This window comes from Alligator mississippiensis, chromosome 10, assembly GCF_030867095.1.
Source record: "Alligator mississippiensis isolate rAllMis1 chromosome 10, rAllMis1, whole genome shotgun sequence".
Lineage (NCBI taxonomy): Eukaryota > Metazoa > Chordata > Crocodylia > Alligatoridae > Alligator > Alligator mississippiensis.
The window spans coordinates 21,277,116-21,303,792 of NC_081833.1; the positions used below are offsets into that span (position 1 = coordinate 21,277,116).

At 45.3% G+C, this 26,677-nt stretch overlaps 1 protein-coding gene across 1 annotated transcript in view; it reads left to right on the forward strand.

Annotated features, from left to right (window-relative positions):
• GCN1 (GCN1 activator of EIF2AK4) overlaps positions 1-26,677 on the forward strand; it is a 67,565-nt gene that overhangs the window by 17,606 nt on the left and 23,282 nt on the right. The window contains exons 17-34 of the mRNA XM_006276363.3: positions 7,632-7,707; positions 7,874-8,033; positions 9,058-9,247; positions 9,381-9,505; positions 9,833-10,011; positions 10,200-10,293; positions 12,735-12,848; positions 13,099-13,297; positions 14,256-14,411; positions 17,801-17,979; positions 18,504-18,584; positions 19,575-19,718; positions 22,090-22,217; positions 22,389-22,578; positions 23,106-23,176; positions 24,081-24,246; positions 25,390-25,584; positions 25,933-26,179. Of these exons, the coding sequence (XP_006276425.2) occupies positions 7,632-7,707; positions 7,874-8,033; positions 9,058-9,247; positions 9,381-9,505; positions 9,833-10,011; positions 10,200-10,293; positions 12,735-12,848; positions 13,099-13,297; positions 14,256-14,411; positions 17,801-17,979; positions 18,504-18,584; positions 19,575-19,718; positions 22,090-22,217; positions 22,389-22,578; positions 23,106-23,176; positions 24,081-24,246; positions 25,390-25,584; positions 25,933-26,179 (2,694 nt within the window). The remainder of the gene's footprint in view (positions 1-7,631; positions 7,708-7,873; positions 8,034-9,057; positions 9,248-9,380; positions 9,506-9,832; positions 10,012-10,199; positions 10,294-12,734; positions 12,849-13,098; positions 13,298-14,255; positions 14,412-17,800; positions 17,980-18,503; positions 18,585-19,574; positions 19,719-22,089; positions 22,218-22,388; positions 22,579-23,105; positions 23,177-24,080; positions 24,247-25,389; positions 25,585-25,932; positions 26,180-26,677) is intronic.

The window sequence follows — 26,677 nt, forward strand, 5'->3', positions numbered from 1 at the left end:
CATCTACAACATTCATTAATTTGATCTTAAAAAATGTTGTCCTGATTTACGTGCATATTTGTGTGGTGTACATAGAGGTGATTGCACAATAGCTTAAAATGAAGTCTTACTCTTGTATATTGTGGAGGGGGTGGCAGGCAGAGGGGGGTGGGTATAGGTTTGTGAGGGGCTATGGGTGTGGGGGAAGGTGTGGGTGTGTTTGTCTGGGGTTTGTGGGTGGATGGATAGGTGTGGGGGTGAGGGAGCATGTGGTTGTGGGTATGGAGTTTGTGCGGGGCTGTGTGGGGGAGGGTGGCTGAGCTGTGGGGGTTGTACGTGTATGGCAGTGCAAGGGGGGGTGTGGGTCCATGTGTATGGTGGAGGGTTGGTGTGGGACTCGCCCTACAAACACGCACACACACGCATACACACATACTCTCTGTCCCTCCCTCCCTCATTATACACACCCACTCTCTCTGTCCCTCCCTCCCTCATTGCACACACACACACACCCGCGCACACACATACACACTCAGTCACTCACTCTCTCTCTCTGTCCCTCCCTCATTGTGCGCACACACTCCCTCTCTCTCTCTTTCCCTTACTCCCTCCCTTCCTAATTGCACGGACACACACTCACTCCCCCCTGCTCCTGGCCCTGGGATACCAGCACAGGCCCCATGCTCCTGCGGTCCGGGAGCTAGAGGCCTGTGCAGCCAGGAGCCATGTGATGCCGGAGCGGGCGGCAGGCAGGCAGGGAAGTGGTAAAAGCAGAGGCAGGCATGGGGGAGTGCAGGGCCTGCAGTGTACCAGGGTCAGCAATGGCGGGGGTCCAGGGCAGGGCGACAGGAGCACAAGGCTGGGCTGGCAGGGGCTCTGTGGAGCCAGGCTGGCTCCCTGCTGTCACTGCTGGCACAGCCCAGTCTGGCTTCATAGAGCCCCTGCTAGCCCAGGCCCTGTGCTCCTGCCGCCCCACCCTGGCCACCAGCCCTGGCCCCAGGGCACTGGTATAGGCCCCGCACTCCCGCCCAGCTGTTGCTATGCTTCTGTGCGCCTGCTTGCTGCCACTCCCTCCCTTCCCCCCCCTGCTTTTACCACTTTCCTGCCCACCTGCCAGTCACTCTGGCACCACCTGGTTCCCGGCTGCATGGCTGTGACTGCAGGACTCAGCAGGAGCCGGCCCCAAGGACTGAGGCGATTGCCCGCAATCCTCCCCTGTCTCTCTCTCCCACGCTTTTATCTGAATTTCCCTCTCTGGCAGAGGGAAGCGGGAACAGCCCCAGGGTCCCAGGCCAGAAGCCTCTGGCTTCTGGTTTGTGGGGGGGGCAGGTGCAGGGAAGGGCTGGAGGGGGGGAGCGGGGCTGGGTGGGCCTTGCTGCTGGGTCCTGCTGCTGACTCCCCCTGGTTCCTACTGCCCTTGGCTCCTGTCACCTTTGACAGGCAGCCAGGAGCAGATAAATATTAATTTTCTAAATTTTTTAGGGGCCCTGCAGGCAGGATAGAATGGCCTTGTGGGCCAAATCCGGGCCGTGGGCTGTATATTAGACCAGGGGCGGGCTAAATGAAACTGCGGCCAAAAGCAGCACATGATCAGCAGTGGAAACGAACTGTGATGTTGATTAAATGCAGCCAACACTGATCATGACTATAAAACACATGGCCCACATTGGTCAAACATGCTGATGGGAGCTTTTTCTTTTTGGTTGTGTGTGGCCCTTTAAAAAACAAAACAAAACAAAAAAGTGTGGGGGCAGAGGCTTCCCCAGGAGGGAATGAGTACTGGGCCTAGAGGGTACTGCAATACCAGGCTGGCACTCATTGAGCCTGGAGCAAGCTCCAACACTCTCCCCTGGTGCCAAAAATACTGATGGGAATCAATTTTGACCCTTAAAAAAAAACAAACCGGCGTTGGGCCAGAGGTGTACTGCAATACCAGGCTGGCGCCAGGAGGGCCAGAGCCAGCCCTAACACCCTCCCCTTGGTGTCAAAAATGCTTGATCTTAACCAAAAGGCCGACAGGCTAATGGGAGCCTACCACTTATATTTTTTGGCAAATCCTCCCCACCCTCCCAAAATATACTTCTACCAACCTGGCTTGTGATTGCTGTGGTTCACCTGACAGTCCAAAACAAACTTTTACAGTTACACCATCCTCATCCCTATTACAAAACCTCACAGCACGCACCCACTTTCCCACGCATCTGCTTCCCTGTCACCCATAATATTTTTGGGGGGGCAGGGAACATCTATTGATCAATCGATCTATAGGTATAGAGATACATCTCTATAGATATAGAGCTATAGATATATATAGTTATATATCCTGTCTCATAATCTTTCCATCACATACCTTTAACCGCATTAAGAAACCTGTGCATTCATTACAATAAATGCACCTGCGCCCCCACCCACTGCCCTTTCCTAACCCAGTCCGACTGCAACCTCAGATCAGACGTGGCGACCCGCTGAATTTAAGCATATTAGTCAGTGGAGGAAAAGAAACTAACTAGGATTCCTTCAGTAACGGTGAGTGAACAGAGATGAGCCCAGTGCCGAATCCCCGTCCCACAGTGGGGCACGGGAAACGTGGTGTACAGAAGACCCACTCACCAGTGCCGCTCTCGGGGTGGGGTCCAAGTCCTTCTGATTGAGGCACAGCCCATGGACTGTGTGAGGCTGGTAGTGGCCCCTGGCACACCAAGACTGGGTCTTCTTGGAGTCGGGTTGCTTGGGAATGCAGCCCAAAGCGGGTGGTAAACTCCATCTAAGGCTAAATACCGGCGCAAGACCAATAGTCAACAAGTACCGTAAGGAAAAGTTGAAAAGATCTTTGAAGAGAGAGAGAGTTCAAGAGGGTATGAAACCATTAAGAGCTAAATGGGTGGGGTCTGTAATTTGATTTTTTTTTTCTTAAAAGAAAAAAATATTTTTTCCAGGAAAAACTCCTTCACAGTCAGGGTGTCCAGACTGTGGATTAAACTCCCTCCAGTGGTGGTGCAGTCACCTACCCTGGAAATCTTTAAAAGGAGGCTGGACAGTCACCTCGCTGGGGTCACTTGACCCCAGTTGTCTTTTCCTGCCTAGAGCAGGGGGGCTGGACCCGATGATCTACAAGGCCCCTTCCAGCCCTTAACAATCTGTGAATCTATGAATCACAGTTCCTAACCCTAACCCAAGCCCCAATTTGGGGTTTACATTCTCAGTTCATTCACTGTCAATGTTGCTGTCACTTACACTGCTGCTGATCCTGTTGTAGTCCTTCTTGCTGTCTCTAGGTCCAGTTGTGTTACTGTCCTCTTTGTTCTCCCTGTCCACTTCCCCTCCCAGGGTGTCTTTGAACAGCCTTTGCCAAGAGCCCCTTTGCCAAGTGGAGTTGGCCGCATCTTCTCCGTCCTCTCCCACCGCTTTCCAGTAGTAGGACTGGAGTTCACTCAGAAACATTTCCATAGTCTGTTTCCTTGAGCTCCTTGCGTCTGCACACCAGTAGGTTCCTGCATTGCCGCAGGGTGCGCTTGACTGACGCAGGGCACAAACTGGTCAAAGTGAGCTGTTAGGGACCCCTACTATTTAGTTAGATGTCCGTACAGTGTCGCCTCCCTTGTCATCAGCTTGACTCCTGTCACCCCTTCCAGGACCCAGCTTATCTTTTTCCATGCTCCCTTGGCATAGGGACAGAGCCATAGGAAGTGGTTGATGGTCTCTCTGTCATCTTGGCAAGTTTCCCTGGGGCAGTTGGGTCAAGTCCCTCGCCTCTTTGTGTCTCCACACTGTCACTGGGAGAGCATGGTGCAGTATTAGCCAGCTCAAGTCTCTGTGGTCCTTTTGTAGGTCCTTGTGGAAGATCTGGTTCCAGATGGCTTGGCAGTCATCTTTGGGGAGCATCTCTATGGTTGATACTATGTCTGTCTCTGACTGCTTTCTGTATCTTCCCGTGGTTGGTCATAGTCACCGGGCTTTCCTTCTGTAGCCGTACTCTACTCGCTCCAGAACTCATTCAGGACTCTGGAGGACCAGGGGTGTTCCATGATCCATGGTTTCCAGCTGGTTGGTGTGAACACCCCCACTGTCTCAGGAGGTGACCTGCAAAGAACTTTATTAGACAGGATGTTTTGGAATCTGGCCCAATCACTAGCTTGCAGATCTGGCTCATGTACCATGCCTGCAGGAACAGGTGGATGTCTGGCATCCCCCTGCCCCTGGTCTGTTTTTTCTTGTATAGAGTCTTCCATGCTACGTTCTCAATTCTGGATCCCTAGAGGAAAATTGACGTGGCTCTCTGGATTCTGTGGGTGATACATTTTGGACTGGGGAAGACCAGTGCAGTGTACAGAAGCACTGGTAGCAACACCACCTTCGTGAGTGCCATGCCCTTCCCTCGGACCTTTCTTGTGCAAGAGGGTCACAAGGCCCTGATCCATCCCTGCCACCAGCTGGCCCTCCTGTACGCACTGTGGAAAGCTCCAGCAAGTTGGGGGCCCCCCGTCCTAAAAGACCATGCAAAACTCCTTGGGTAGGCTACCCGGCCCAGGAGTCTTACCAGTCTTGAAACCCCAGAGGTCTTTCTCAACTTCCTCCAGTGTCCACTCCTCCTCCAGCTGCTGCTGCTCACCTTCCCCGAGGAATAGGTTAGTGTAACCTATCTGAATAAAACATGGTAGTGGTAGTGCCCATTAAACATAGTTCCCCTCAGTACCTACTCTTTACAGTCATTGTGAGCTATTATGTTTAAGTACTTCTTCACTCCCACTTCTGAGCTGTGCCTTTTTTCCCATTTCCAGTGATTCTTGTTTCTTCACCAGCCTTAAATGCCTGACAAACATAACAAAATGGAGCTCCAAAGAGTTCACCCAGAATCCCTCTGGTGCCTCTTCTCTCAGCTTAGTGCATATGATTAGAGTGGCCCTGCCCTGCATGAGATGAAGCAAAGGTTGTCTTGTGTCTTACCTGCACATAAGTTTTTGGAGCACCCCAGGACTTGTGACAAGAATACCTGGTTCCAGTCATGAGTGGGGGCTAATTAGCCCATGGATCCTTTGTGGGGGTATCTGGAGTGCACACACACAGTGAGCAGTGCTGAACTATAGGGTCACCATGGCTTGAAATGCTGTTGACTTTGGTGGAGCCAAGCCCAATGAACTATACAGTAAATCATGGCTTTGGATAAGGTTACGTGAGACTGGGCAGCAGAAGTGACACGTGCTTGCTCCAAGGGCCTTATGGCTAAGTGCAAGCAAAACTTGGGGGCATCCAAACACCAAGCCCCAGGGCTTGGGCTTGCAAGTAGGGTGCCCACCAACGGATTTGGAAACATCTGAAGCCCCAGGTATAGGTGGAGGATGTTTCCCGGTAGTAGGGTCGCTTATGGTTCTGGACTCTTGAATTTGGAATTATTTTTGGCTAATTTGGTCTTGGATACAAATTTAATTAAGAAAGTTTCTCTTCAGATCACATCTAAATACCTGGGCCTAGGACTTGCACACAGGATACTTGCCTGGATTTTGGGAGTATCCCAGGCCCCAGCCCACTGGGTCTGGGAGGGAGGATACTTGCTTGGTGGTAGAGCCACGTAAGCTTGACGATTGAGTTCTGCTCAGTCTAATTTTGAAACTTGACTGTTGGGCTTTGTCCAATTGAATTTGGAACTGATTTGGCCTTAAACAAGATTGTATTGTGTCTAAGCAGGTACAAAAGTGCTGCTCAAAAGTGTGTTTATGGACTATCTGTGGTAGAACTTGCAGCGGCTTCAAAAAATAGCATGTATTAATTTTGGCTGAATTAAGTATATGGGTACTATATACAAATTGCTATAGCTGTGACTAATTTCAAGGTTATTGTCTCCCACCCCATCCTCATTAAAAAACTAGGCAACTGTGGCATCGATGCCTACATGGTCAGATGGATTGCTAATTGGCTGAAGGGTCGTACTCAGAGGGTGGTGGTGGACGGGTCATATTCGACCTGGGGGGGAGCGGGCAGCGGAGTCCCCTAGGGCTTGGTCCTTGGGCTCGCACTGTTCAATTTCTGTATCAGCGATTTGGATGACGGGGTGAAAAGCAACCTGTTCAAATTTGCTGATGATACTAAGATTTGGGGTGAGGTGGGCACGCTAGTAGGGAGGGAAAGACTGCAGCAAGACCTGGATAGGTTGCAAGGGTGGGCTAACAAAAACAGGATGCGTTTCAATACGGACAAGTACAGGGTGCTTCACTTGGGCAATAGTAACCAGCAGCACACTTATAAGATGGGAAACTCCCTTCTTGAGAGCAGGGAGGCAGAAAGGGATCTTGGAGTCATCATTGACTCCAAGATGAACATGGGCCGACAATGTGAGGTCATGGTCAACAGGGCTAACCAGACCCTATCGTGCATCCACAGGTGCATCTCAAGTAGGGCCAAGGAGGTGATCCTCCCCCTCTAGGTGACACTGGTCAGGCCACAGCTGGAGTACTTTGTCCAGTTCTGGGCACCCCACTTCAAGAGGGATGTGGACAACATTGAGAGGGTCCAGAGGAGGGCCACCCGCATGATCAGCAGGGCATACCCTACAATGAGAGGCTATGGGACCTGAACCTGTTCAGCCTTCACAAGAGAAGGCTGAGGGGGGACCTGGTGACCATCTATAAACTCACTAGGTGGGGCCAGAAGGGTTTGGGGGAGACCTTGTTTCCCCTAGTGCCCCCTGGGTTAACAAGGAATAATGGCCACAAGTTGTTGGAGAGTAGGTTTAGATTAGACATCCATAAGAACTACTTCACAGTTAGGGCGGCTAGGATCTGGAACCAACTTCCAAGGGAAGTGGTGCTGGCTCCTACCCTGGGGGTCTTTAAGAAGTGGCTTGATGCCTACCTGGCTGGGGTCATTTGAGCCTAGTTTTCCTCCTGCCCAGGCAGGGGGTCGGACTTGAAGATCTACAAGGTCCCTTCCGACCCTACTTCTCTGATTCTATGAAACTTGCTCCTAACCTCCACGTGCTCAGGGAGGGCAGGGTCTCACAGTAAGGAAAGGGCTGCCAGGGGAAAAAGTTGGGCGGAAGCAGAGAGCAAAGGGGCTACCTGACCCCCCAGATTTATTTTGCCTGCTGTAGCAGTAGTAAGGGGATGAATTCAAAGCAAACCTCCAATAATTAGATTCTATACCTGGAAAATTATAACAAATTTATAAAGTTTCCATATATAGAATCTAATTAATGGGTAGTTGTCTTCTATTTGAGTAAATATGGTAATACAGAAACAAAGGCTTAGTGATAGCAGAGAACCTGAAGACAGTCTAAATTAGACTAAGTTAGATAGCCTGGGCTACTGTATGGAGAGCATTATGTAGTCTCAGTTTGAATTCCATTTAAAACCTGTGTTTTTGAATTTGCTTGAAGCTGTATCAGACAACTACCAATGCTAGGGGCAGTGCAGCAGTCCATATGAGATCTTTTCAGTTCTGTACCCAGTTATTAAATGAAAATAGCTCTGCTCACACAGATCAGGAACCCTATTTGGTCACACTTGCTTTTCGTATTGTCATCTTTTACAAGGGAACCACAGAAGTTGGGTCCCAACAGGTAAGGACGGATTGGTGTTCTTCCTAGATAAGCTGTTCTCATGTGTACTCTCCACGAGCCCTCGTGCTGTTTCTGTTAATTGTCTCATCTCTCTCTTCAGCCATGCATACAGTCTTACAGCTGACAGAGCGCCTTCTCTTGGATCATGCACAGCGACTCTCTGAAAATAAAGTTCAGTACGTAGAACTCATCTGTTCAGTCCAACCTACAGTTAATTTCCTGAAGTCTTAACATATGCTGGGGGGGGCTGGGACTTTGCACGGGAGGTGGGACTTTTTGTATCTATATGTCTGAGGTCACTGCCTGACTGGTCTTGCCAAACCTGTTTCTTTCTGTTCGCAGACTGTATTATCGGGCCCTTGTTGCAGTACTTCTGAGTCGAACTTGGCATGTTCGAAAACATGCCCAGCAGGCTGTTAGGAAGCTCTTGTCCTCTCTTGGAGGGTTCAAGCTGGCGTATGGGCTGTTGGAGGAGCTGAAAGCAGTTCTCAGGTCCCATAAGGTGAATGATTATGAATATATAGTCCCTTTCATTTGGTATGCTGAACTTCTGCTGATAAAGCACCTGGCTGTTAGTGTTGATAACATGGTGTGATGTGAAAAGTAGAACTCTAACTTTTTCAATGATTGCATATTAATGATTTCCCCATAATGCCTCTTGTACTACACTATCAGAGCTGACTGTATCAGTAGCTGCAAGCTCTCAGATCATTCACTTTCTGTCCTGTGGTTCATTGCAGAGATGAAGACTACAGCCTCCTATGTGCTTATGTCCTTTCATCTTGGTAGTTACCTGCTCTTTTTTCAGTCTCTGCTGGAGAGTCAACATTCTGTTTCTTAGTTTTCTGGCTAGTAGCAGACCATAGCTATCAGTTCCAATGTCCTGCTCAGATTGTCTGTATATATTATGAAATATGCATATTGTACAGAGAAGGAAAAGGATAAAGGAAAAGAAAAAAACAAAATGGCACAATGGGAAATATTGCTAGACTGGCACCATATTTAGAAAATAGATTGAATTGCAGATCTAAATACTACTTGTGGAAATTGCAAAAGTGCCTCTTACTGTCAGGGGACTTGGACTCCTAAGTCCTTTAATCACCCCCTCCACAAGTCAAAGATGCAACTAAGTTGCGTAGTTTTGGTGTTTTGTTTTTGTTTTGTTTTTTGAAAGATGTTGGCTTAAGTTACAAATTAGATTATTTGCTATTGTGACTTTCTCCAGAATCATCCCCTAGGAAGGGGACTTTTTTATCCTTCTTTTTCCTGCTCGTAAAATCCAAAATAACCTTCATTTTCTCAGTCTGTTTCCCTTTCCTTTACTTCACTGTCAGTTCTGGGCTCTGATCACAGCATGGTCATTTATCCCTTCTTTTCCTTTAATCTGTTGATTCTCAAAGTTCTCTAAGGTAGTTTATTACCTGTGGTTCCAGTATGACTATTTGTACTAGGGGAAAATTGTGAGTAGCGAGGCCCTGGAAGACTTATTTACTTTGCCAGCCTAATTGCAAATGCTGTCTGCTCAGGTGCTGCCCATTGAGGCTCTGGTGATGGAGTCTGGAGAACTTTCTGAGCTGGGGAAAGCATACGTTCCCCCCCGAGTCCTTCATGAAACACTGTGTGTGATCTCAAGTGTGGCAGGGTTGGAGGTGGATCCTACTGAGACAGAAAAACTGGCACTGGAGATGCTGCTAGTGAGCCATCATCCCTCCTTAGGTGAGTGAAGGGACAAGATGCCTGCAGTGGCCTTCAAGTAAGAGCTTCTTGTGGTCCATGGAGTTTGGTTAGTTTGCTTAGCAGTCAGCTTTGCATTTATACCTGTGTGTTCTTCCCATAATCCTCTGTTTAGTGGTGGTGCAGTCTGGGCTTTGGCCAGCCCTCCTGATCAGGATGAAGATAGACCCCAAAGACTTCATAACCAAACACCTGGATGAAATCCTACCTAGGATCACTACCCAGACTCCCATGAACCAGGTGATTGGCCTTTGCTTTTCTTGAACTATCCCTGAAGAGATCTTGGGGCAGAGACGAGGGAAAGAAAGAGACCGAGTAGTCTCTGCAGTGGCCTGGGTGAGAGGGAAGATGTGTAGGGATGGGTAAACTCCTCCTGTAGAAAGCAGATTCTGTGAAAGCAGAGACTGAGTTCCAAGTCTGGGTGTGAGGTGTCAGAACCCCCAGCCAAGGAGTCCTGTCTCTAAAAAGGGTAGCCCGGAGGAAAGGATCATTTGGGTCAGTCCAGCAGGGCAGATATTTTTGAGACCATTTCAATGAATACTGACCATGGTTGTTTTTCCTTGGTAGTCGTCCATGAATGCAGTGGGATCTCTCTCTCTGCTTTCACCTGGCAGAGTGCTCCCTCAGCTGATCAGCACCATCTCAGCAACTATGGAGAACCCAGCTCTGCACCATGTGACTCGAGAAGAATATGCCATCATGAAGACACCAGAGGGGGAACTGTATGACAAATCTATTATCCAGAGGTAAGTAAGTAGGGCTCTTGATGTCATATGTGAATGGGAACTCAGAAGCTGGTTTTCAGTGACTTTCAAAATTGTAGTAAGGAGGTTTGACAGCTGCTTAGTAGCTGTGGGGTGTCCTGAATTTGTGAGCAAGCAACTTCTTTGTCCATTTCAGTGTGCTAATTCCTCTGCATGCCTTCCTTTCTCAGTGCTCAACAGGATAGTATGAAAAAGGCCAATATGAAGAGGGAAAATAAGGCTTATTCCTTCAAGGAGCAAATCATTGAGCTGGAGCTGAAAGAGGTGAGATAATGGCTGCAGGAAAACTCAGTGCTGAAGGCTTTAAGGGGCAGGCTAGCTCATCTGTTTTATTGCATCCATGTAGTGTGTGCATGCTCACATGCATGTGTGCTCACATGCATGTTGTAGCAAAAATTCTGTAAAATTTTTGAATATCTAAATACCAACTGTTATTACGCTTGCTACAAGTGGCAACATACTGTGTACCCTTGTAATGACATGAGCGTGTTTGCATTGGAACCAGTACGTGTTGTCTGTGGAAGGGTCTTTTCCCTCCCCGCCTCTTAGTTGATGCATATTATATAACAGTCTATTAATAGGTTCTCAGTAGACGTTATCACACAAGAAGCTTGCATCTTGGTAGCAACTTGCAGATCCGTTCTGACTATATAGAATAGAGCTGTCTTATTTCTACATGATCGGGGACCACATGCTGCAGGGACCATGGTGTCTCTGGCACTGTGGGCTGTGCTATGCTGCTACACCCTACTCGGTCCTGCTCCCTGGGACAGGGACATGCAGCAGAAGCTGGAAAGGGGGAGCCCCAAGACCCCGGCTTCTGCTGCAGCTGGAGCAATAGCTTAGGTGACATCTGGGTGGGAGCCCAGGGGTTGCTTATTAACCCCTGGTAGGCTGCATGTGACCTGCAAACTGCCAGTTGGACAGCCCTGGTATAGAATATGTTTTATGGTTTTCAAAAGGTTTTTGAGGGGATTGTTTTTTGTTGTTTTTTACAAGGGTTGACTTTTATTTGATATGTGGAAAGCCGTGGCCTACCTGTTCACTATGGGAACAGGATGAGTATCTGATCTGTCCAGCTATTGGATTTCAGTACCCTAGCTAGAGCACCCCTCCTTTCCAAAAAGTTTATAAATTTGACCAGCTTACATACTGTACAGAGCGTCACTTTAGCTACGTCTGGATTGAAATATTTTAGCTTTTATAACATCCAATGGCATATTGCACAATTGAACTGTATAATGCTGGAAGTTAAGAATATTGTGTTTGTCATAAAAATTTCAAAAGGAATTTGGATAGGTAAAATACAGCCATCTGAACTGAATTTTGTCCAATATATCATGGTTGATTTTCTTTGTGCTTATGAAAATGTCAAGGTGTCTTCCAGGATATCTCATACAAAAGACAGCAGCACAACTCTCTGGCAACATCCCCTGTCAGTACTTCAGTAGAAACTAGGAGGACAACATATTCCAGTGGATGGACACCAGTCTGACACCTGAATGACCTGGGTTCTGTTCCATCTCTGTCTAAGCTCAGCTGGTGCATTTAGATCCTACTTTAATGCAAATAATATGTGAGGGAATAACAAGGACCCAAATAATAATGCTGGGTCCTTGCCAACGAATTAAATGGCAAAGACCTAGTCAGTACACTTCTGGATCCTGCAGAAGTCAATGAACAATGCTGCTTGTACATAGGGGAAGCGCTAAAGTAAGGGAGGGTAGTTGGACCTCTTTGGCCAAGGTCAGAATGGGACCAGCTCAAAAACAAATAGTGTGAGTGAATTTACCCTCAGCAATGTGAAACATTTGTCATTGGAGTTAAATGGGATAAATAATGGTGCTTAACCTTCTAGCCTTGTGGGCTAGATGAATGGTGGCAGGGTTGGTCCATGGGCCTGATCCAGCGTGAGAATGGTCTTTGGGGGTGATCTGGCATGCCAGTCTGGCCCTGCGCACTGGATCTGTCCATGCATGTCAGCGTGGCACCATGTTGGCTTGACCCTGTGCGCCAGATGCAGCTTCAGAGTGACTTTATGCTGGCCCAACCACATGTTGACACAGAATCTTGTCATATGCAGGGCTCTCCACTGGTCTGGAAATTTGGCATCAGGGTAATGGCAATTCACACTGCCATCACTCCCCTGCTGCCAAATTTTTGGTCCTGCAGGGAGACCCTCAGCCCAGATGACATATCCTTATGGGCCAGAGGGTGAGCACCACCAAACTAAAACCTCAGCAGCCATTTAATACATTATTTATTTGTCTGTATGAGAGAATAATTCCTGGTAATATGTGGGACAAGTTGTAAATCCTGTTAAGGTGGGTAGCCATATTCAAGGGCAAAAGCATTATTTGCCTGAAGAAAAATTCCATAAATTTATTTTGAGGACTGTCAACTACCATTTTAAGTCAATGGAAGTCCAAGAGACAGAGGCGCTCACCAAAGCACTGTAATATGTAGCAAATCAAAGGTTGAGCAAAACCAATGTCTTGCTTCTGATAGAACTCTCTTCTGTATTGTGAACGTTTTCACTGGCATCTTGGAGTAGGAGTTATGTGTCTTTGAAAGAATTTGGTCTTGTCTGAATCAGTAGCTGTTTGTGAGTTGAGCCCATTGTCTCTTTCCTACGTCTAAATGCAAGTGGAAAAGGGTCATGCTAATAATTCCCAAATAAGAATGTCAGGGACTCTCTTCTGCAGGAGATAAAGAAGAAGAAAGGAATAAAGGATGAGGTGCAGCTGACGAGCAAACAGAAGGAGATGGTGCATGCACAGCTCGAGAAAGAGTCTCAGATCAGAAAGCGACTGAAGGAGGCAAGTTACTGACTTTGGTTTAAATTTAGGTCCCATGTACTTCTGGGCTGGGGACAGCAGGAGGTAGGTTTTTTCAGTATCGTTTTGCCACAGCTAGAGCTGACATGAATAAATTACCTCGATTAACATGAAACTTCATGAAAATGTGAGAGAAACCAACACAGTTGCGTTCATTAGACACCAGAGACTTAAACTTCTTCCTTTTTTTACTGGGTTTTACTGGTAACCATTGTAATCATTTCTCTTTCAGCTTGATAGTGAACTGGAAACAGCATTAGGACTTCTGAATACTGTGATGAAGAGAAATCCTCCTGGCCTGACCCAGTACATCCCAAGTCTTGTTGGCTCTTTCTTGCCATTGTTTAAATCTCCACTGGCTGCTCCAAGAATTAAGATCCCTTTTCTTTCCTTAGCTTACTGTGTCATGCCTGCTCGCTTGAGAACTTTTGGTTAGTATCTGCACTGTACCCTGCTGTCAGTGTTTTACCTTGAGCCTGAGAATATATAAAGCAAATGTGAAAAAGTTAGCTAGCTCTAAGCACTGCTGTCTCTTCTTCAGAACACAGATTTATTTCTGTCCTGGCCTAGAATGGGAATATCTGTGGTGTAGGGGCAGGGGTTCACTGTCCATGCCTATTCATTATTCTGTTTTTTTGCTCCTTATTAAGCTTGCCATGACAGCTGTCTGCTAAAGTAAATTGGAAGCACGTTTATGTGAAGGTTGTACTGGTTAGAAATCAGATCATGCCCAACTGTTGGATAGTTGTCAGTGTCAGTCATCAGCAATTATGTGAGAACTCGGAGGATTTGTCTACATACCAAACAAAGATGTGGTTGTGGTGCAGAAATTGTAAGGATTTATTAAACAAAACCTTCTTGGCTTAGCCAGGATTGAACTGTACGTGGACAAACACATCTTATTAAACAAAAAAGCTGTACTCCTTTCTCTCATCCTTTCTTCAGCTTGCACGAGAGTCAGTGGGGGCCTGTACACGAGCCTGGAGGCTGCTGTGATGTGCTGGACTACCAGCATGTCAGAACTCGATTAATCGAGTCTGCTGGAGCATGGCAATTGCTGCACTCCAGTAGCCTCCTGTGTCACGTGCATCAGTGTCCTCATGCTTAAAAATGGCAGTGGGGGTGCTTAAGCTAAAGCTCGTCAAACGAGCTTTAGTTCAAGTACCTTCACTGCCATTCTGAAGCGCAGGAATGCTGATACAGGAGATGAGGTGGCGCTTTAATTAGAGCGACTCCGAGAGCCGTTCTATTTAAAGTGCCACCCCCCTAAGCACGTTTAAAAGTGGCCCATAGCTTTGCGGTAGCACTTTCTTTGCATCAGAAACATGCTTTCTCCATTTTCTGTGTTTGTTCAGTTTATTCAGAGACTTTCCATTCTCTTGCATGCAGGTATTTTAGTGAGTCATGTGACCTTACGCCTGATGAAACCAGAATGTGAATTAGATGAATCCTGGTGCCAGGAAGAGTTGCCAACCGCCATTAACAGAGCTGTTACCTTGTTGCATGCCCACACTATCCCCAGCAAGACTGGCAAGGGGGAGCCAGGTGAGAACCACTAGGAGGCACTTCAAGATAATTAATACCTTTCTTCAGCTTTAGATCTTTATGCAAACTTTGGCAACCTAGAGCTTCATATTTATTTTCTTAAAACTGGTAAGACATTTTCTGTATTTAGGAATATTCCTCCAGCCCCTCCCACGCCTTACGATTTCCCTTGTAGCAGCACTAGCAACAATACACAATGCCATAGGTTCATTAAAAGCAGACATCAAATTATTACTGTATTCTTTTTAGTTTTAAAAATCTTATGAAATAATTCTACGACAAACTCAAAAGCCCAGTTGGTACAAAGGGTTCTGTAAGCTTGGATCATAAGTGGGTGCAAAGAGAGTAATTTGTAGTATTTGGCAGTGCTTAACCAAAATGTTGCCTAACAGGTTTAAATATCAAAGACCATCTGAAAGGAGAAAAAATAAATGTGCATTATCAAGCAATCCATAATAAGTGCTTCAGTCGCCCCAGCCTGCTGGCTGTCTGGGCTCTGGCTTGTTCTGGCCTTCCAGTTGTTCAGCATTTAGCTTAACTTGCCCCTGTTCTATGTTGATCAGACTCATCGTTGGGTACATAATCCTTCCACTTCTCTAGAGGAAATCCAGGATTCAGCTGAATTCATGTTTTAAAGATCCCTTGCCCCAACAATGTGGTCCTTCATTCCCCTTTTTGTTGCCAAGAGAAGCTACTTGAATTTGATTCGGGCACACTTCATAGTAGAGTATTAAGCAATTGACTGTGATAGTCTTCCCTTCAGTATGTTGTAAACATCTCACTGATAATGCAGGACCCCAGTATGTTATTTATTTCCAAGGAAGCTGCTCGCTCATGAATATTTTGATTCCTTTTCAGTGTTTTCCCTCCCTCTCTAGGAGTTCCCTCAGCATTTATTTGGATGCATGTCTGAGAACTTGCTTGCTTTCCCCCTGTGTGGGAAGGGGAGTAGATGCCATAATATTATGCTGTGCATGTCGCATTATGTTCACAGATGGCTCCCTAACTTTTCTGTTTGAAAATAGTCAACTCCTCTTCCTGTTTAAATTGAAGATCCTTAAATGCTGCAGTGGTTAATGCCTCTTATTACCCCACTATTTTTAATGTTTTAAATAGAGCTTAATTTCTTGGTTTACCTTGAAACTATGTCTTTAAAATGTGATTTAATCATCCGTTACCAAAGCATCTGGGCAGATTCCACACACTTAAGCACAGTAATTAGTCTTTCCTGCAATGAATAACAAAATAAATCTCCTCCCTGATAAAATCCCTTCCCTCCAAGTGCAGTACCGCACAGAACCTACCTCGCTTAACTCCACAAATGACCACTAACAACATCTGTTCTGAAGACCAGCAGATTTTGGCCCTCATCTGGGCTAAAGGGAGAGACTTCCTCCCCTGTTAGCTTCTTTGTCCAAATATTTTATTTGTTGGTGTTACATAATAAGCACTTTCTTAAAGGAATGAGGAAATTGATGTGCTTTGTCAGTACATATGTTCTCCTTAACCTGGCTCTGATACTGCAGGGCTATATCTGCAGAGTTTTTCATCTTTATCTTTGAATCTTAAGATCTGGCATTCACTGGTAAAGCAGAAAGGAGATGGAAAGCAAGTGTGTTCTATGTGTATACATATTCTTTGTTGAATTGATATTTGGTTTTAACAGTATTTGGAAGAAGCCTGTAACTATAAACCCATAGGGGGATTCTCATAAAACCATTTCATACTTAACCAGTGACTATTCTTATATCATTCCATCATAAATAATAGTTTATGGTAAAAGGCTGCAGCAGGGGAATACTGCTCTTCATTTCTTAGCCCTCTTAAGTTTCAGACTGGCCGAGAGAAGCATTTGTTTAATGCTGTCCTAGTGCTGATTCACTGTGGGAAGAAGTGACTGGAAACTTTGTCTTTTTTCCAGTCTTGCACTACAGTTAACTGAATCTTTGCCCTCTAAAATCTGCTTGGAAATCATGAGGGAATGGACTGACTAGCATAGTGGGTACAGCATAAATGAAGTATAACTCTGAATGTGAACTCTGAGCTGTCTATTTTGGAACAAATTAATTTTTAAAGTAGATTAGTTAAATTGTATTAAATCCCAGCGTAGATACTTTTACTCAGAATTAGCAGCCTCAATTGGTTTAGCTTAATTCACCTTAATTGTGAATGAGTGGGCACATCTACACGTGCATTAAATTTAGTACTGCCAATGTAAGGGACTAAATTAATGCAAATTAGGCTGTCCTAATGCGCAGTAGCACAAGTGCACACTTTTTGTGTGATACTTAATGCTCAGTAGCCTATTTTACTGCGCATAAGTGTAATAGCACTGTTTTTTTATGCTGTGCTTTAATGCGCAATAGTATAGGCTACTGTACATTAAAGTGCACATGTGGACGTATCCACTGTGTCTAACCATGGCTTTAAGTTGGTTTAACAAATCAACTTCAAGTCTGCTTGCGGATGTTGGGGGGAAAAACAAACAAACAATGCTTTAATTTAAACTCCACGTTCCCCTGCGCTAAGCCCAGCACATGCCCAGAAGAGACAGTGCATTAGTTGCACACAGATTTCCCAGTGTCTGTATAGGTTGGGCACTTTAGTTGGGCTTTTTTGGCATTTTTATCTAATAGCTGATTGAATCAGCTTTAAATAAAAGTGCAAAAAAAGCCCTTCTGAAGCGCCCAATCTATACAGGCACTGCAGAGCCAGGGTGAACTAATGTGTTGCTGCTTATGGTAAATTCATATCTTTTGATTCCCTTTCCCCCTCTTCCTCCCTCCCCAACCCCATGTCTGTCACTGCCCTCATTTCATGTCTTTAGTTCATTGAAATAAATTTTCCTGAGTGCCCTCACGTACACAAGGTCTCAGCATCTAATTTATTTTTCCATTTAATTTCCTGAATGTCAGTTATTTGTCTTGTTGTTTTTGTTTTCTGCACTATCCAAGTGCTGGAAACTCCTAATATGACTTTGTTGTAAGCCAACCCACTAGTCCAAAATGCAGCAACACTTCCCTTGGCATTTCAGAGAGTCCTAGAGTGCTACAGAGGTTGACATGAAATTGCAACCTGATGATAACTGGCAGGTGATAGGTTGTGATAACTAATTGTGAAGGGCTAAGAATTGCCAGTAGATGGTAAATCTGACCATATTTCTTTCCTGTCTTCCTGGCACATTTTCTGTGTTTTGTCTTTTCAAGATCATAGGTTCTCTGGATTTTTAATTATGCCTGTTGGTACAGTGCTTGTCACAAATAACTCCCAGCCTGGTTGTGGCTTTTATGTGCTGCTGCAATATCAATATTAATCCAGTAAATATCTATATGTGAAGACCCAGGGGTATCTGCTGTTCTCATCGAATATTTTCTCTCTTTGCATTGCAGGTGCATTATCCGCTCCAGCATTTTCCTTAGTCTTTCCTCTTCTAAAGACAGTCCTGACTGAGACACCCAATGATAGTGAAGAGAAGGAAGAACTCATGGTCAGGATTCTTCAGATCCTCATGGTCCATGCTCAGATGAGATCATCATTAGCAAATGGCCAGACTTTGCTAGTGGATGAGGTCAGTATTTATGGGGGGTCACTAAAATTTCCACTCTTAGGCAGCAAACCTGTGGAGAGAGTTTTTTGCAGAGCCACCACATTGTCCCTGTTAATGTTCAGAAATAACTAAATCAAATCCTACTTACCCTTCAGGAGACCTTCACTAACCTGTAAGTTAAGTATTTTTAAGGTACCTCTTTCCCTATCATTTGAAATATCCTGATTTCAAGCTGCCTACCTAAGGTCACTATCCCAAGCTTGATCAATTGGCTATTTTGCATATGAATTTGCTTCAGTTAATCCTTGGGAATGTTAATGAGTGAAAAAAACCATACACATTCCTGCCCTGGTTTGCATTTAAATGATTCTGCTCTCTCACTGGTACAGCAGAGCAGCTGGAGCTGGAGTGAGTAACCTTCCTTCCCAAACAACTAACCAGCACTGGATTTTAATTGTGTTACCTTTTAGAGTATGGGGGTTATGTTTATAGAAGTCTGTTTTGAAGTGACAGTGTATTTGAAGTTTTTGTCCTTTTCTTCCTAGAATGGCCCTGAGTTACTGCCTCGCACAGACATGCTGCTGCTGCTGACCCGGGTGATTGGAACAGGTTCTCCACGGTTACAGGTGAGCTACATGCCCACTTGGTCTGGTAGTAAGGTCCTGGTCTCAGCTGCACCCATCAGTTCTAGACAGTAGTTCACTCCTGTTCACACACTTGTTTTTATACACTGCCAGTACTTTTCTGGTGATAAAAAGCTTTATTCTTCCCAAGGGCTCAGTTGGACCAGCTTAATCTTCCCCAATTTCCTCCAGGTTTACAGGTTTCCCTGACTTTATGTGGGTTCTGTATGTGCGAATTGGATCTTATGCGATGACTCTTTTTATACCAAAAATTAATTATATGTGAAGTAAATTCAGTCTTATGCAATCGGTGTGGTGAAAGCCTGCAATCAGCTGCTTTGTGTGGTGCATTGTGGGAGTGATGCACACCAAAATATACTCTCCTGTGTGGATCTGTGCTCCTTGCTTGTTGTCTGTGACACTTGTTTCTGTAGTTGCCATCCCCATTATGATAGTGCCCTGTGCTTGTGTGTACTGCCTGCTGTTGGTGAGTATCAAAATTGTCTTGCAAAAGTAATAGAAATGGGTCTGGGGGTCAGTACAGTCGAGGTCTTGGAAGTATCCCTATTTGTTATATTGTAAAGTGGGTCCCCTTTATGCGAATTGGAGTTATGCACCATTTTCCAGGAATGCATGGACAGCATAAAGCGAAGGAAACCTGTATTCTATTTACTTCCTCTCAGGCCCTTTGTAGTGGTCATTGTGTCTCCAGCAAAGAAGTCTAGGTAGAGCTCCCTTAGTAGACCAACTATACTGATCATTCTGTTGGCCAGGACAGTGGTAGGGAGAGGCAGACAAATTTTCCCTCATCCAGAAAGCAAAATAATTACCTGAGGTTGTCAAATCTGGCTCTTCACCAGGCAGCATGTTGTGCTTTGACAGGTTTCCTTTCTTTGTAGTAAAGCAGTAGGGACACCATCTGCACTTGGTGCCTGACATGTGCAGTGGGACAGAGTCAACAGGAGAATCTCTTGTGCCTTGTGACTGTTCCAGGTTCTTGCTTCAAATGCACTAACAGCTCTGTGCACGAGCAGCAGCGGGGAGGATGGCTGTGCCTACGCAGAACAAGAAGAAATTGATGTGTTACTTCAGGCCCTGCAATCTCCATGCATGAACGTGCGTGATGCTGCTCTCAGGGTAGGTGTGACTCACTCATTCTATCTCTCTGTTTGGACTTGGGGTTCTTTAATCCCTTGCAGGTTGGGGGATGGATCTTCTCTTCCAGCACCATGATTGAGATGTGTTGCATCAGTTGTCAGGCTCCCTTTAGGAAGAGATGGTAGCTGCTGAGTGTTACCATCATGAACAGTTAAAACACAGGTAACTTCAGGAAAGGCGCTGCACTAGATGCATCTTTACACATGCTCCAGGGGTGAAAGGGTGGTGCTTTTAATTAGAGTGGCTCTTGGGAACCACTGTAATTAAAGCGCCTGCAGAGTCTTGTGTGTTCAGTGTCCTGTGCTTCAAAATGGCAGCAAGGGTGCTTTAGTTGAAGTGCCCTACCACCATTTTGATGTGTGAGGATGCTGAGGTTGCTGGAGCATGCTAATTAGCATGATCCAGCAGACTAATTAACTGAGTCTTCTCTGACACGCTGTAATTACAGAGCATTGGAACAGGTTTCCCTCATATCTACAGGCCCCCTCAGCGACCATCTGGCTTATCCTGGGTTCCTTCCATATACCCCTATGTAAAGCTTTAACATTTTTATAATGCTAGAGCTGGTAGTGGCGCCTATATATAAAATTGCTCAACTTTTTAATTCCAAAAATCATAGTTTCAGTTGTTCATAACTTTGCCAGACTTTCACCTTTGGGGCTGAAATTTTCCAGGTCTGTCTCCAGGAGAATGATGTGGGAAGTCTACAGCGGAAATGGTTTTGCAGTTACTGAGAAACGAGAAACCCATGTTGTTTTGCCTTGTAGCAGGTGGCCAGCTAGTCCAGCTGAACCTGGCTCAAATCGGTCCTTGAGCCCTTTAATCTGGTCCCAACAACACAGTCTTTCTCTGGATTCTGCAACATAGGTGATAATGTCCTGGGTTAATCTGTACCACAGAGCTCAGCAGAATATATAAAAAAATCCACAATAAACATCTACAAACATGGGGTAGTTCTCACCCTCTACTCTTCCTTCTGCCTTGGAAGAGACCTGCCTCTCCACATGAACACTTCCCCTTGCTGAGAAACCCAAGTATTTGTGCAGGGCCTTGTAGTTTGAGAGGGAGGAGTCTTTCTGGCATCAGGGATGTGCCGCTCACTATGCTAGTGAAAAACTGCCCAAATTTGGCCCAAGTATTGGCCTTTGAGACATCCCCTTTGCACATGCTCAGTAGTGTTCGGAAGCTATAATCTCTGTAGGTTTTGTCTGTACCAGGCATGTTCCATCCCAGGGCCGTAGGCCCCAAGCAGTATTGCGTCTGCAATTGCTGTTTCTGCCTGTTGTGGGCCATTGACGTGAGACACAGAAAGTCAGACTGCTCTCTATTCACCTCTGCAGGTGCGCATGCAGCAGGCAGGAAGAGGCTTCCTGACTCAAATGCAGAAAGATGAGCTGGGGTGGGATGTAGAGAGAATGGATTGGGACGAGGGGTGAAAGAGGTGGGGCAGAAGACTGGGACTGGTCCATCAAGGGATGGAAGAAGAGAACTGGGAGTCATGAGGTGGGTGGGACTTGTAGCGAGGGAATTGGGATCCTGAAACCAGGCAAGTTTGGGGCTCTGGATGAGTGAGGGAACCTAGGACTTGGCACGAGGGCAGGACACAGAATAGGAGCAGAAGAAGAGGTTTGAAGATGATTGGCAGAAGGGTCTGCAGGCACTAGGGATACATTCCCTTTCAGAACCTGGACAGTAATTTAGTGCTTCTGAATGTCAGTGTCTCTGCCCTCAGCAAGTAATTGTGGAGCCCACGGTCAGCATTTGTATGTCAGGCTGCCCAGGCAAACAATGATTCTGGCATTTCCTAACTTTTGTGTTCTTGACTTTGCGCCTGTAACTTTTTTTTATATAGCTTTTTGTTTGCTGTATCTTATCTTAGAATTTTACTATCTATCTGAAGACATCAAAAGCAAAGGAAGAATGATCTCTTTGTCTTAAGTTTCTTTTCTTCAAATCCCCAGCATCAGCTTGCTTTGGAGAATACATTGCTTTTTGTTGTAGTACAGGGATTGGCTTCCCAACCCTACAGTCCTTTTTAGTGTTTTTTGTTTGCTGAGTTGCTGAGCTAGTTCTTTAAGTGCTTACCTCCTGCTTGGCTCTGAGATGGGATGCATGTGGAGAAGCTGAAACAGCTTCCCATTGCCCAACCCCAGGCACCCATTTTGTATAATTTAAACATCCTTTGGCAAAATGGAATTAGCTTTGTGATATTCTTCAAAAGAAATAATTGAATGAAACCTCCTCTTCCTTTTATGCAGGAGGTTTTCTATGATTATGACATAAGGTCATCTCAGAAAACTTCATTGCTGAGACCAAGTACTTGTCCTGATTGACCTATCATTTTACCTAGGGACTGATGGAGATGCAGATGGTGTTACCAACCCCAGACAGTGATGAAAAAAATGGACTAAATCTGCTGCGCCGGCTCTGGGTGGTCAAGTTTGATGTGGAAGATGAAATTCGAAAACTAGCAGAGAGGTGGGAGCTGTTCTCAGTTCAGTACTGTAACAGTGATTTCTCTTTTGCTTTCCATGTGGAGTTCTTATTCAGACATGTATAGGTCTTGCTCCTGAATGGAGGGCAACTTTCCATCTGTCTGATATTGTGTGTGGAGGAGAATAATCTGTCATCTGCTTGTGTTACCTACAGGTTGTGGGAGTCCATGGGTCTGGAGCTGCAGCCTGATCTCTGTTCCTTGCTGATCAAAGATGTTATCTACTATGAAGAGGCAGTGCGCCAAGCTGGTGCTGAGGCTCTTTCTAAAGCTGTAGCTCAATATCGAGACCAAGCAGCAGATGTCATGAATAAACTGACAGAGATTTACGAGGAAAAACTCTTTGTAAGTGGCTGTTGTGTGGGGTTACAGTGTGTTGCATGAGACACGCCTACGCCTTTTTTTTTTTTCCAGTCTGTCTCTTCATTGTCTGCTCAGCTATTTACATGGTACCCATTGCAGTTCTGTCTGAGCGCTTGAGAATGTTTTATATGAGGGGAGTGTTGTTATCCCCATTCACTGGACTGAGGCATAGAGAGGCTGAGTGACTTGCCTGTGTTCATGTGGGAAGTTTGTAACAGGACAGAGACTTAGAACTGGGTCTCCTAACTCCTAGATTAGCATCATAAGTGCAGAACTCCCCTGCTGCATCTGCTGTTGTTGTTAGATGTCTGGTGTTTCTTTAAGTTGTGACATAAAATGGAGGCATCGTGAATCTATGTGTTTGTAGGCCAAGGAGAGGGAACTGGGCAAGCTGGTAATAAATGTCTGCTATAAAACTTAATTTTTTTTCCTTTCATGTGCTGGTATATCTGTTGGGAAGGCATTTTGACTGACCAGCTCTATTTCTCCCTTCTCCTCCCCTCCCATAGAGGCCACCTCCAGTTTTGGATGCCTTGGGACGTGTGATATCTGAATCGCCACCTGACCAGTGGGAAGCAAGGTACTGTCCTTCAGGTTCAAGCCTTCATTTCCAACATTGCCTGGATGAGATCCTTCAGACTTTTCCCTCGAATGTTGTTGTAGGTCAGAGGGCAGCATTTGGTTTAGGGAAGTGTTTGAGAAGTAAAATGTGGACAGTTTTACCAACTGCTGACTGCATGGTTTCCCCTGTTTGGGGACATTTGTGCTTCTCTGAACAGACTGGACAGAGCAGTACAGTCTTGTGTGTTCAATTCTGGAATGTTGTCAAATTCACCAGACAATTGGACGTCAGAATGTCATCCCTGTCCTTTTGACAAGAACAGAATCTTTCCCTATCAAAAGGATTCATTATGGCTTGTATCACTAGATTCCCAGTCTCTGTTCTGCTCAGTCAATTGTTTCAAGAATAGCAGTGCAGGGCTTAATGAACTGGACAAATTCCAACTTGGATAATTACATTCTGCCTACTTAGACACCCTATGCAGTTTTAATTGGACAACATATTGTTCACTGCCTGCCTTAAACTAATCTGTGCTTTAGGGCTTATGAGCACTACTATATAGCTGCTGTATTTTAGTGGTAGATGAAGTAGTTCTTGTGTTGGGGTTTATGTGCTGGTTAAATGTGTAAAACACTTCATCATTCAGGATAAAAGCTTCTGCATAAATAGCAGATTTGTCTGTTTGGGTACCTGTGGTCGCATGTTCAGCAAGAAAATGGCTGTTTCTTCTCTGAGATCAGCCCTCCATGTAGGTAGTACAGGAGTTGTGATGATCTGAAATGTTCAAGTTACTTAGTGTTTTCTCTCAAAAATTGAAATATATTGCACTGAAGGTATGGTAGCTACACAAAATACATTCTTACAGGTTTCACTGATGTGAGGCCTGGAAGCCCAGTTCACACACAATGCACTTTTTGTACAGGTGTGGTATAGCCTTGGCTCTGAACAAACTCTCGCAGCACCTGGATAGTTCGCAGGTGAAGCCCCTGTTTCTGTTCTTCGTGCCAGATGCCCTTAATGATCGCAGCCCTGACGTCCGGAAATGCATGTTAGATGCAGCTCTTTCTACACTCAATACCCATGGCAAGGTAAATCTGAGGTCTCATTTCTTTCCAAATGAGAATAATTACATAGGAGGGCCCAGATGTTGTTTTGAAGAATATGCATTTATAAAGGTCATTGGTGCAAAGTGATTGCTGGAAGTCTTCACCTAAGGGGAATTTCTTTCTCTAGTGTATCTTCAGAATTGTTCTAAGAGTGACTAGTACCTGACCAAGAATCACTTATACCAGTGTGAATGGGGAGTCATTCTATTTAAGTAACGAGACAAAATTATGTAAAATTGGTATAATAAAACCAGAATCAGCCCATAAAAATCTTTTACCTGTAGCTTGGTGTAAGTGCCATTAATGTGAGGCATTGAGAAACATTTGAAACTGCCTGTATCTGACAAAGTATCACACGTGGATAACTTGCATTTCTTGAGTCTCACAATGCCAGCATCTTAATCTATGGCACATTATAGGTCTATGTTGAATGGTAAAAATAAAAATTCTGGTATTTTTGCACTGAGATCTGTCAGGAAAAAATGGGCTACCAAATTCAAAGCCCAGCTTCACAGCGGGGGGATGCTTGGAACTTGAGTTGCAAGCCTTTTACCACTATTTGGTGCTGTTTCTTAATTTGCAGAGGAGAAATTTAAGATGCATTTTTCCTTTTTCTACTCCCAGCTCATGTGAATTTAGGGCAAAAGAGCATAAGTGTTGCCATTCAAACTAGCATTCCCACTTAGTAGTGCACACTGTAGTTAGCAGACTAGCAGGAAATATCTGTAGCTTGTACGGCAACAGTTGGCAACCATTCTGTGGTAGCAGGCCAGAATGACTCAGCTTGAGTTCAAGGGGAACTGGTGCTAGTACCTGGATTTTGCTGTCACTGCCACTGCTGTTGCCACTCCGTCCTGCCACCTGGCTGCAGTGCAGTCAAAGCCCCCACCATCAAAGTCTTCTGCTGCTGCATGGTGCTACTAAGGCCCTCCCAAATCCACAGGCTGAATCTGGCCAGTAGGCCATAGGCTGCCTACTCTTGCTGTAGAGTAGCATATAGTCTTAAATACTAAATGCAGTCTCTCATAATTATATAGATTAGAAAGTCTGCCTCTGAGAAGAGGCATAGCACAGAAGGCCTCATTCTGGACTCTAGTGACAAATTCTACTTTTTTTGTTTTTTAGGAAAATGTTAACTCTCTCTTGCCAGTATTTGAAGAGTTCCTGAAAAATGCTCCAAATGATGCCAGTTATGATGCTGTCAGACAGAGCGTGGTCATTCTGATGGGCTCGCTGGCAAAACATTTGGATAAGAGTGACCCTAAAGTGAAACCTATCGTTGCCAAGCTGATAACAGCTTTGTCTACTCCATCTCAACAGGTACTGCCTTTCAGAATTTCAGGAGCCAAGTAGAAGCAGGTTAACTGACACTGTAGGTGCAGTCATCATTCACTGTTATCACTGTGCTTGGAAATAAGGATTCAGCCTAGCATGACCACTGTTAGAGGCACAGCAGAGTACTGTGCAATTAAAGGGAATGTGTATTCTTTAAGCACATAAAATTTGAGATCAAATGTGTGTTCAGTTTCAGATACAAGAAGTAGAAGACTGTTATTTGGGGTGAAGCCTGGTGGATTAGTCATATGAATTGGGGAGTATGTAATTCTGCTAGTGACATACGTCTTGTGATCTGCCTGGTAAACTGCTGACTGGTGGGTTATTCCACAGGTCCAGGAGTCTGTGGCAAGCTGTTTACCACCCCTTGTGCCTGCAATTAAAGAGGATGCAAGTGGAATGATACAGAAGCTAATGCAACTGCTCCTAGAATCTGATAAGTATGCTGAGCGCAGAGGTGCTGCTTATGGGTTGGCAGGCCTGGTGAAAGGCCTTGGCATCCTCTCTCTTAAGCAGCAGGAGATGATGACCACTCTGACTGATGCCATCCAGGATAAGAAGAATTTCCGCCGGCGAGAGGGTGAGGGGCAGGTGCTCTACTCTCCAAACTTTGAAGGTGTCTCTGTGGTCTAGTGACTGATACCTGACACGCTCATTTCTGTCTTTCAGCCAGTTCCTTAAGAACTGATTGAGTTGCAAAGGAATTCCTGCACCCAGATATCTTTCTCTTTCTCTCTCTTTCTCTGCTGATACTGTTAGAGTGGAGAATCAGTTAGCTTTTGATTTCACTTGTATGGTGTTTTAAACCCTCCTCCCAATCTCAGTGCAGTAGATAGAGGAGTTCTGGTGCCTGGAACGTGTGCTAGCTCTCCCCACTCCTATTCCAGAAGGGTGCATTGAGAGGGAGGCTCTTGCTTCCTGCCAGGCAGGATAGGACATTATCTAATCCAAAGGGGCAGTGGGTTTATAAGGCCTCTCGGTTGCATCTATTTCTGGATGTTTGCTATCTTTATGTCTCCTTCCCTCACACTGAGTGTAACCACATGTTCAATGCTGTCAGGCTCTGTGCATTTTCTGG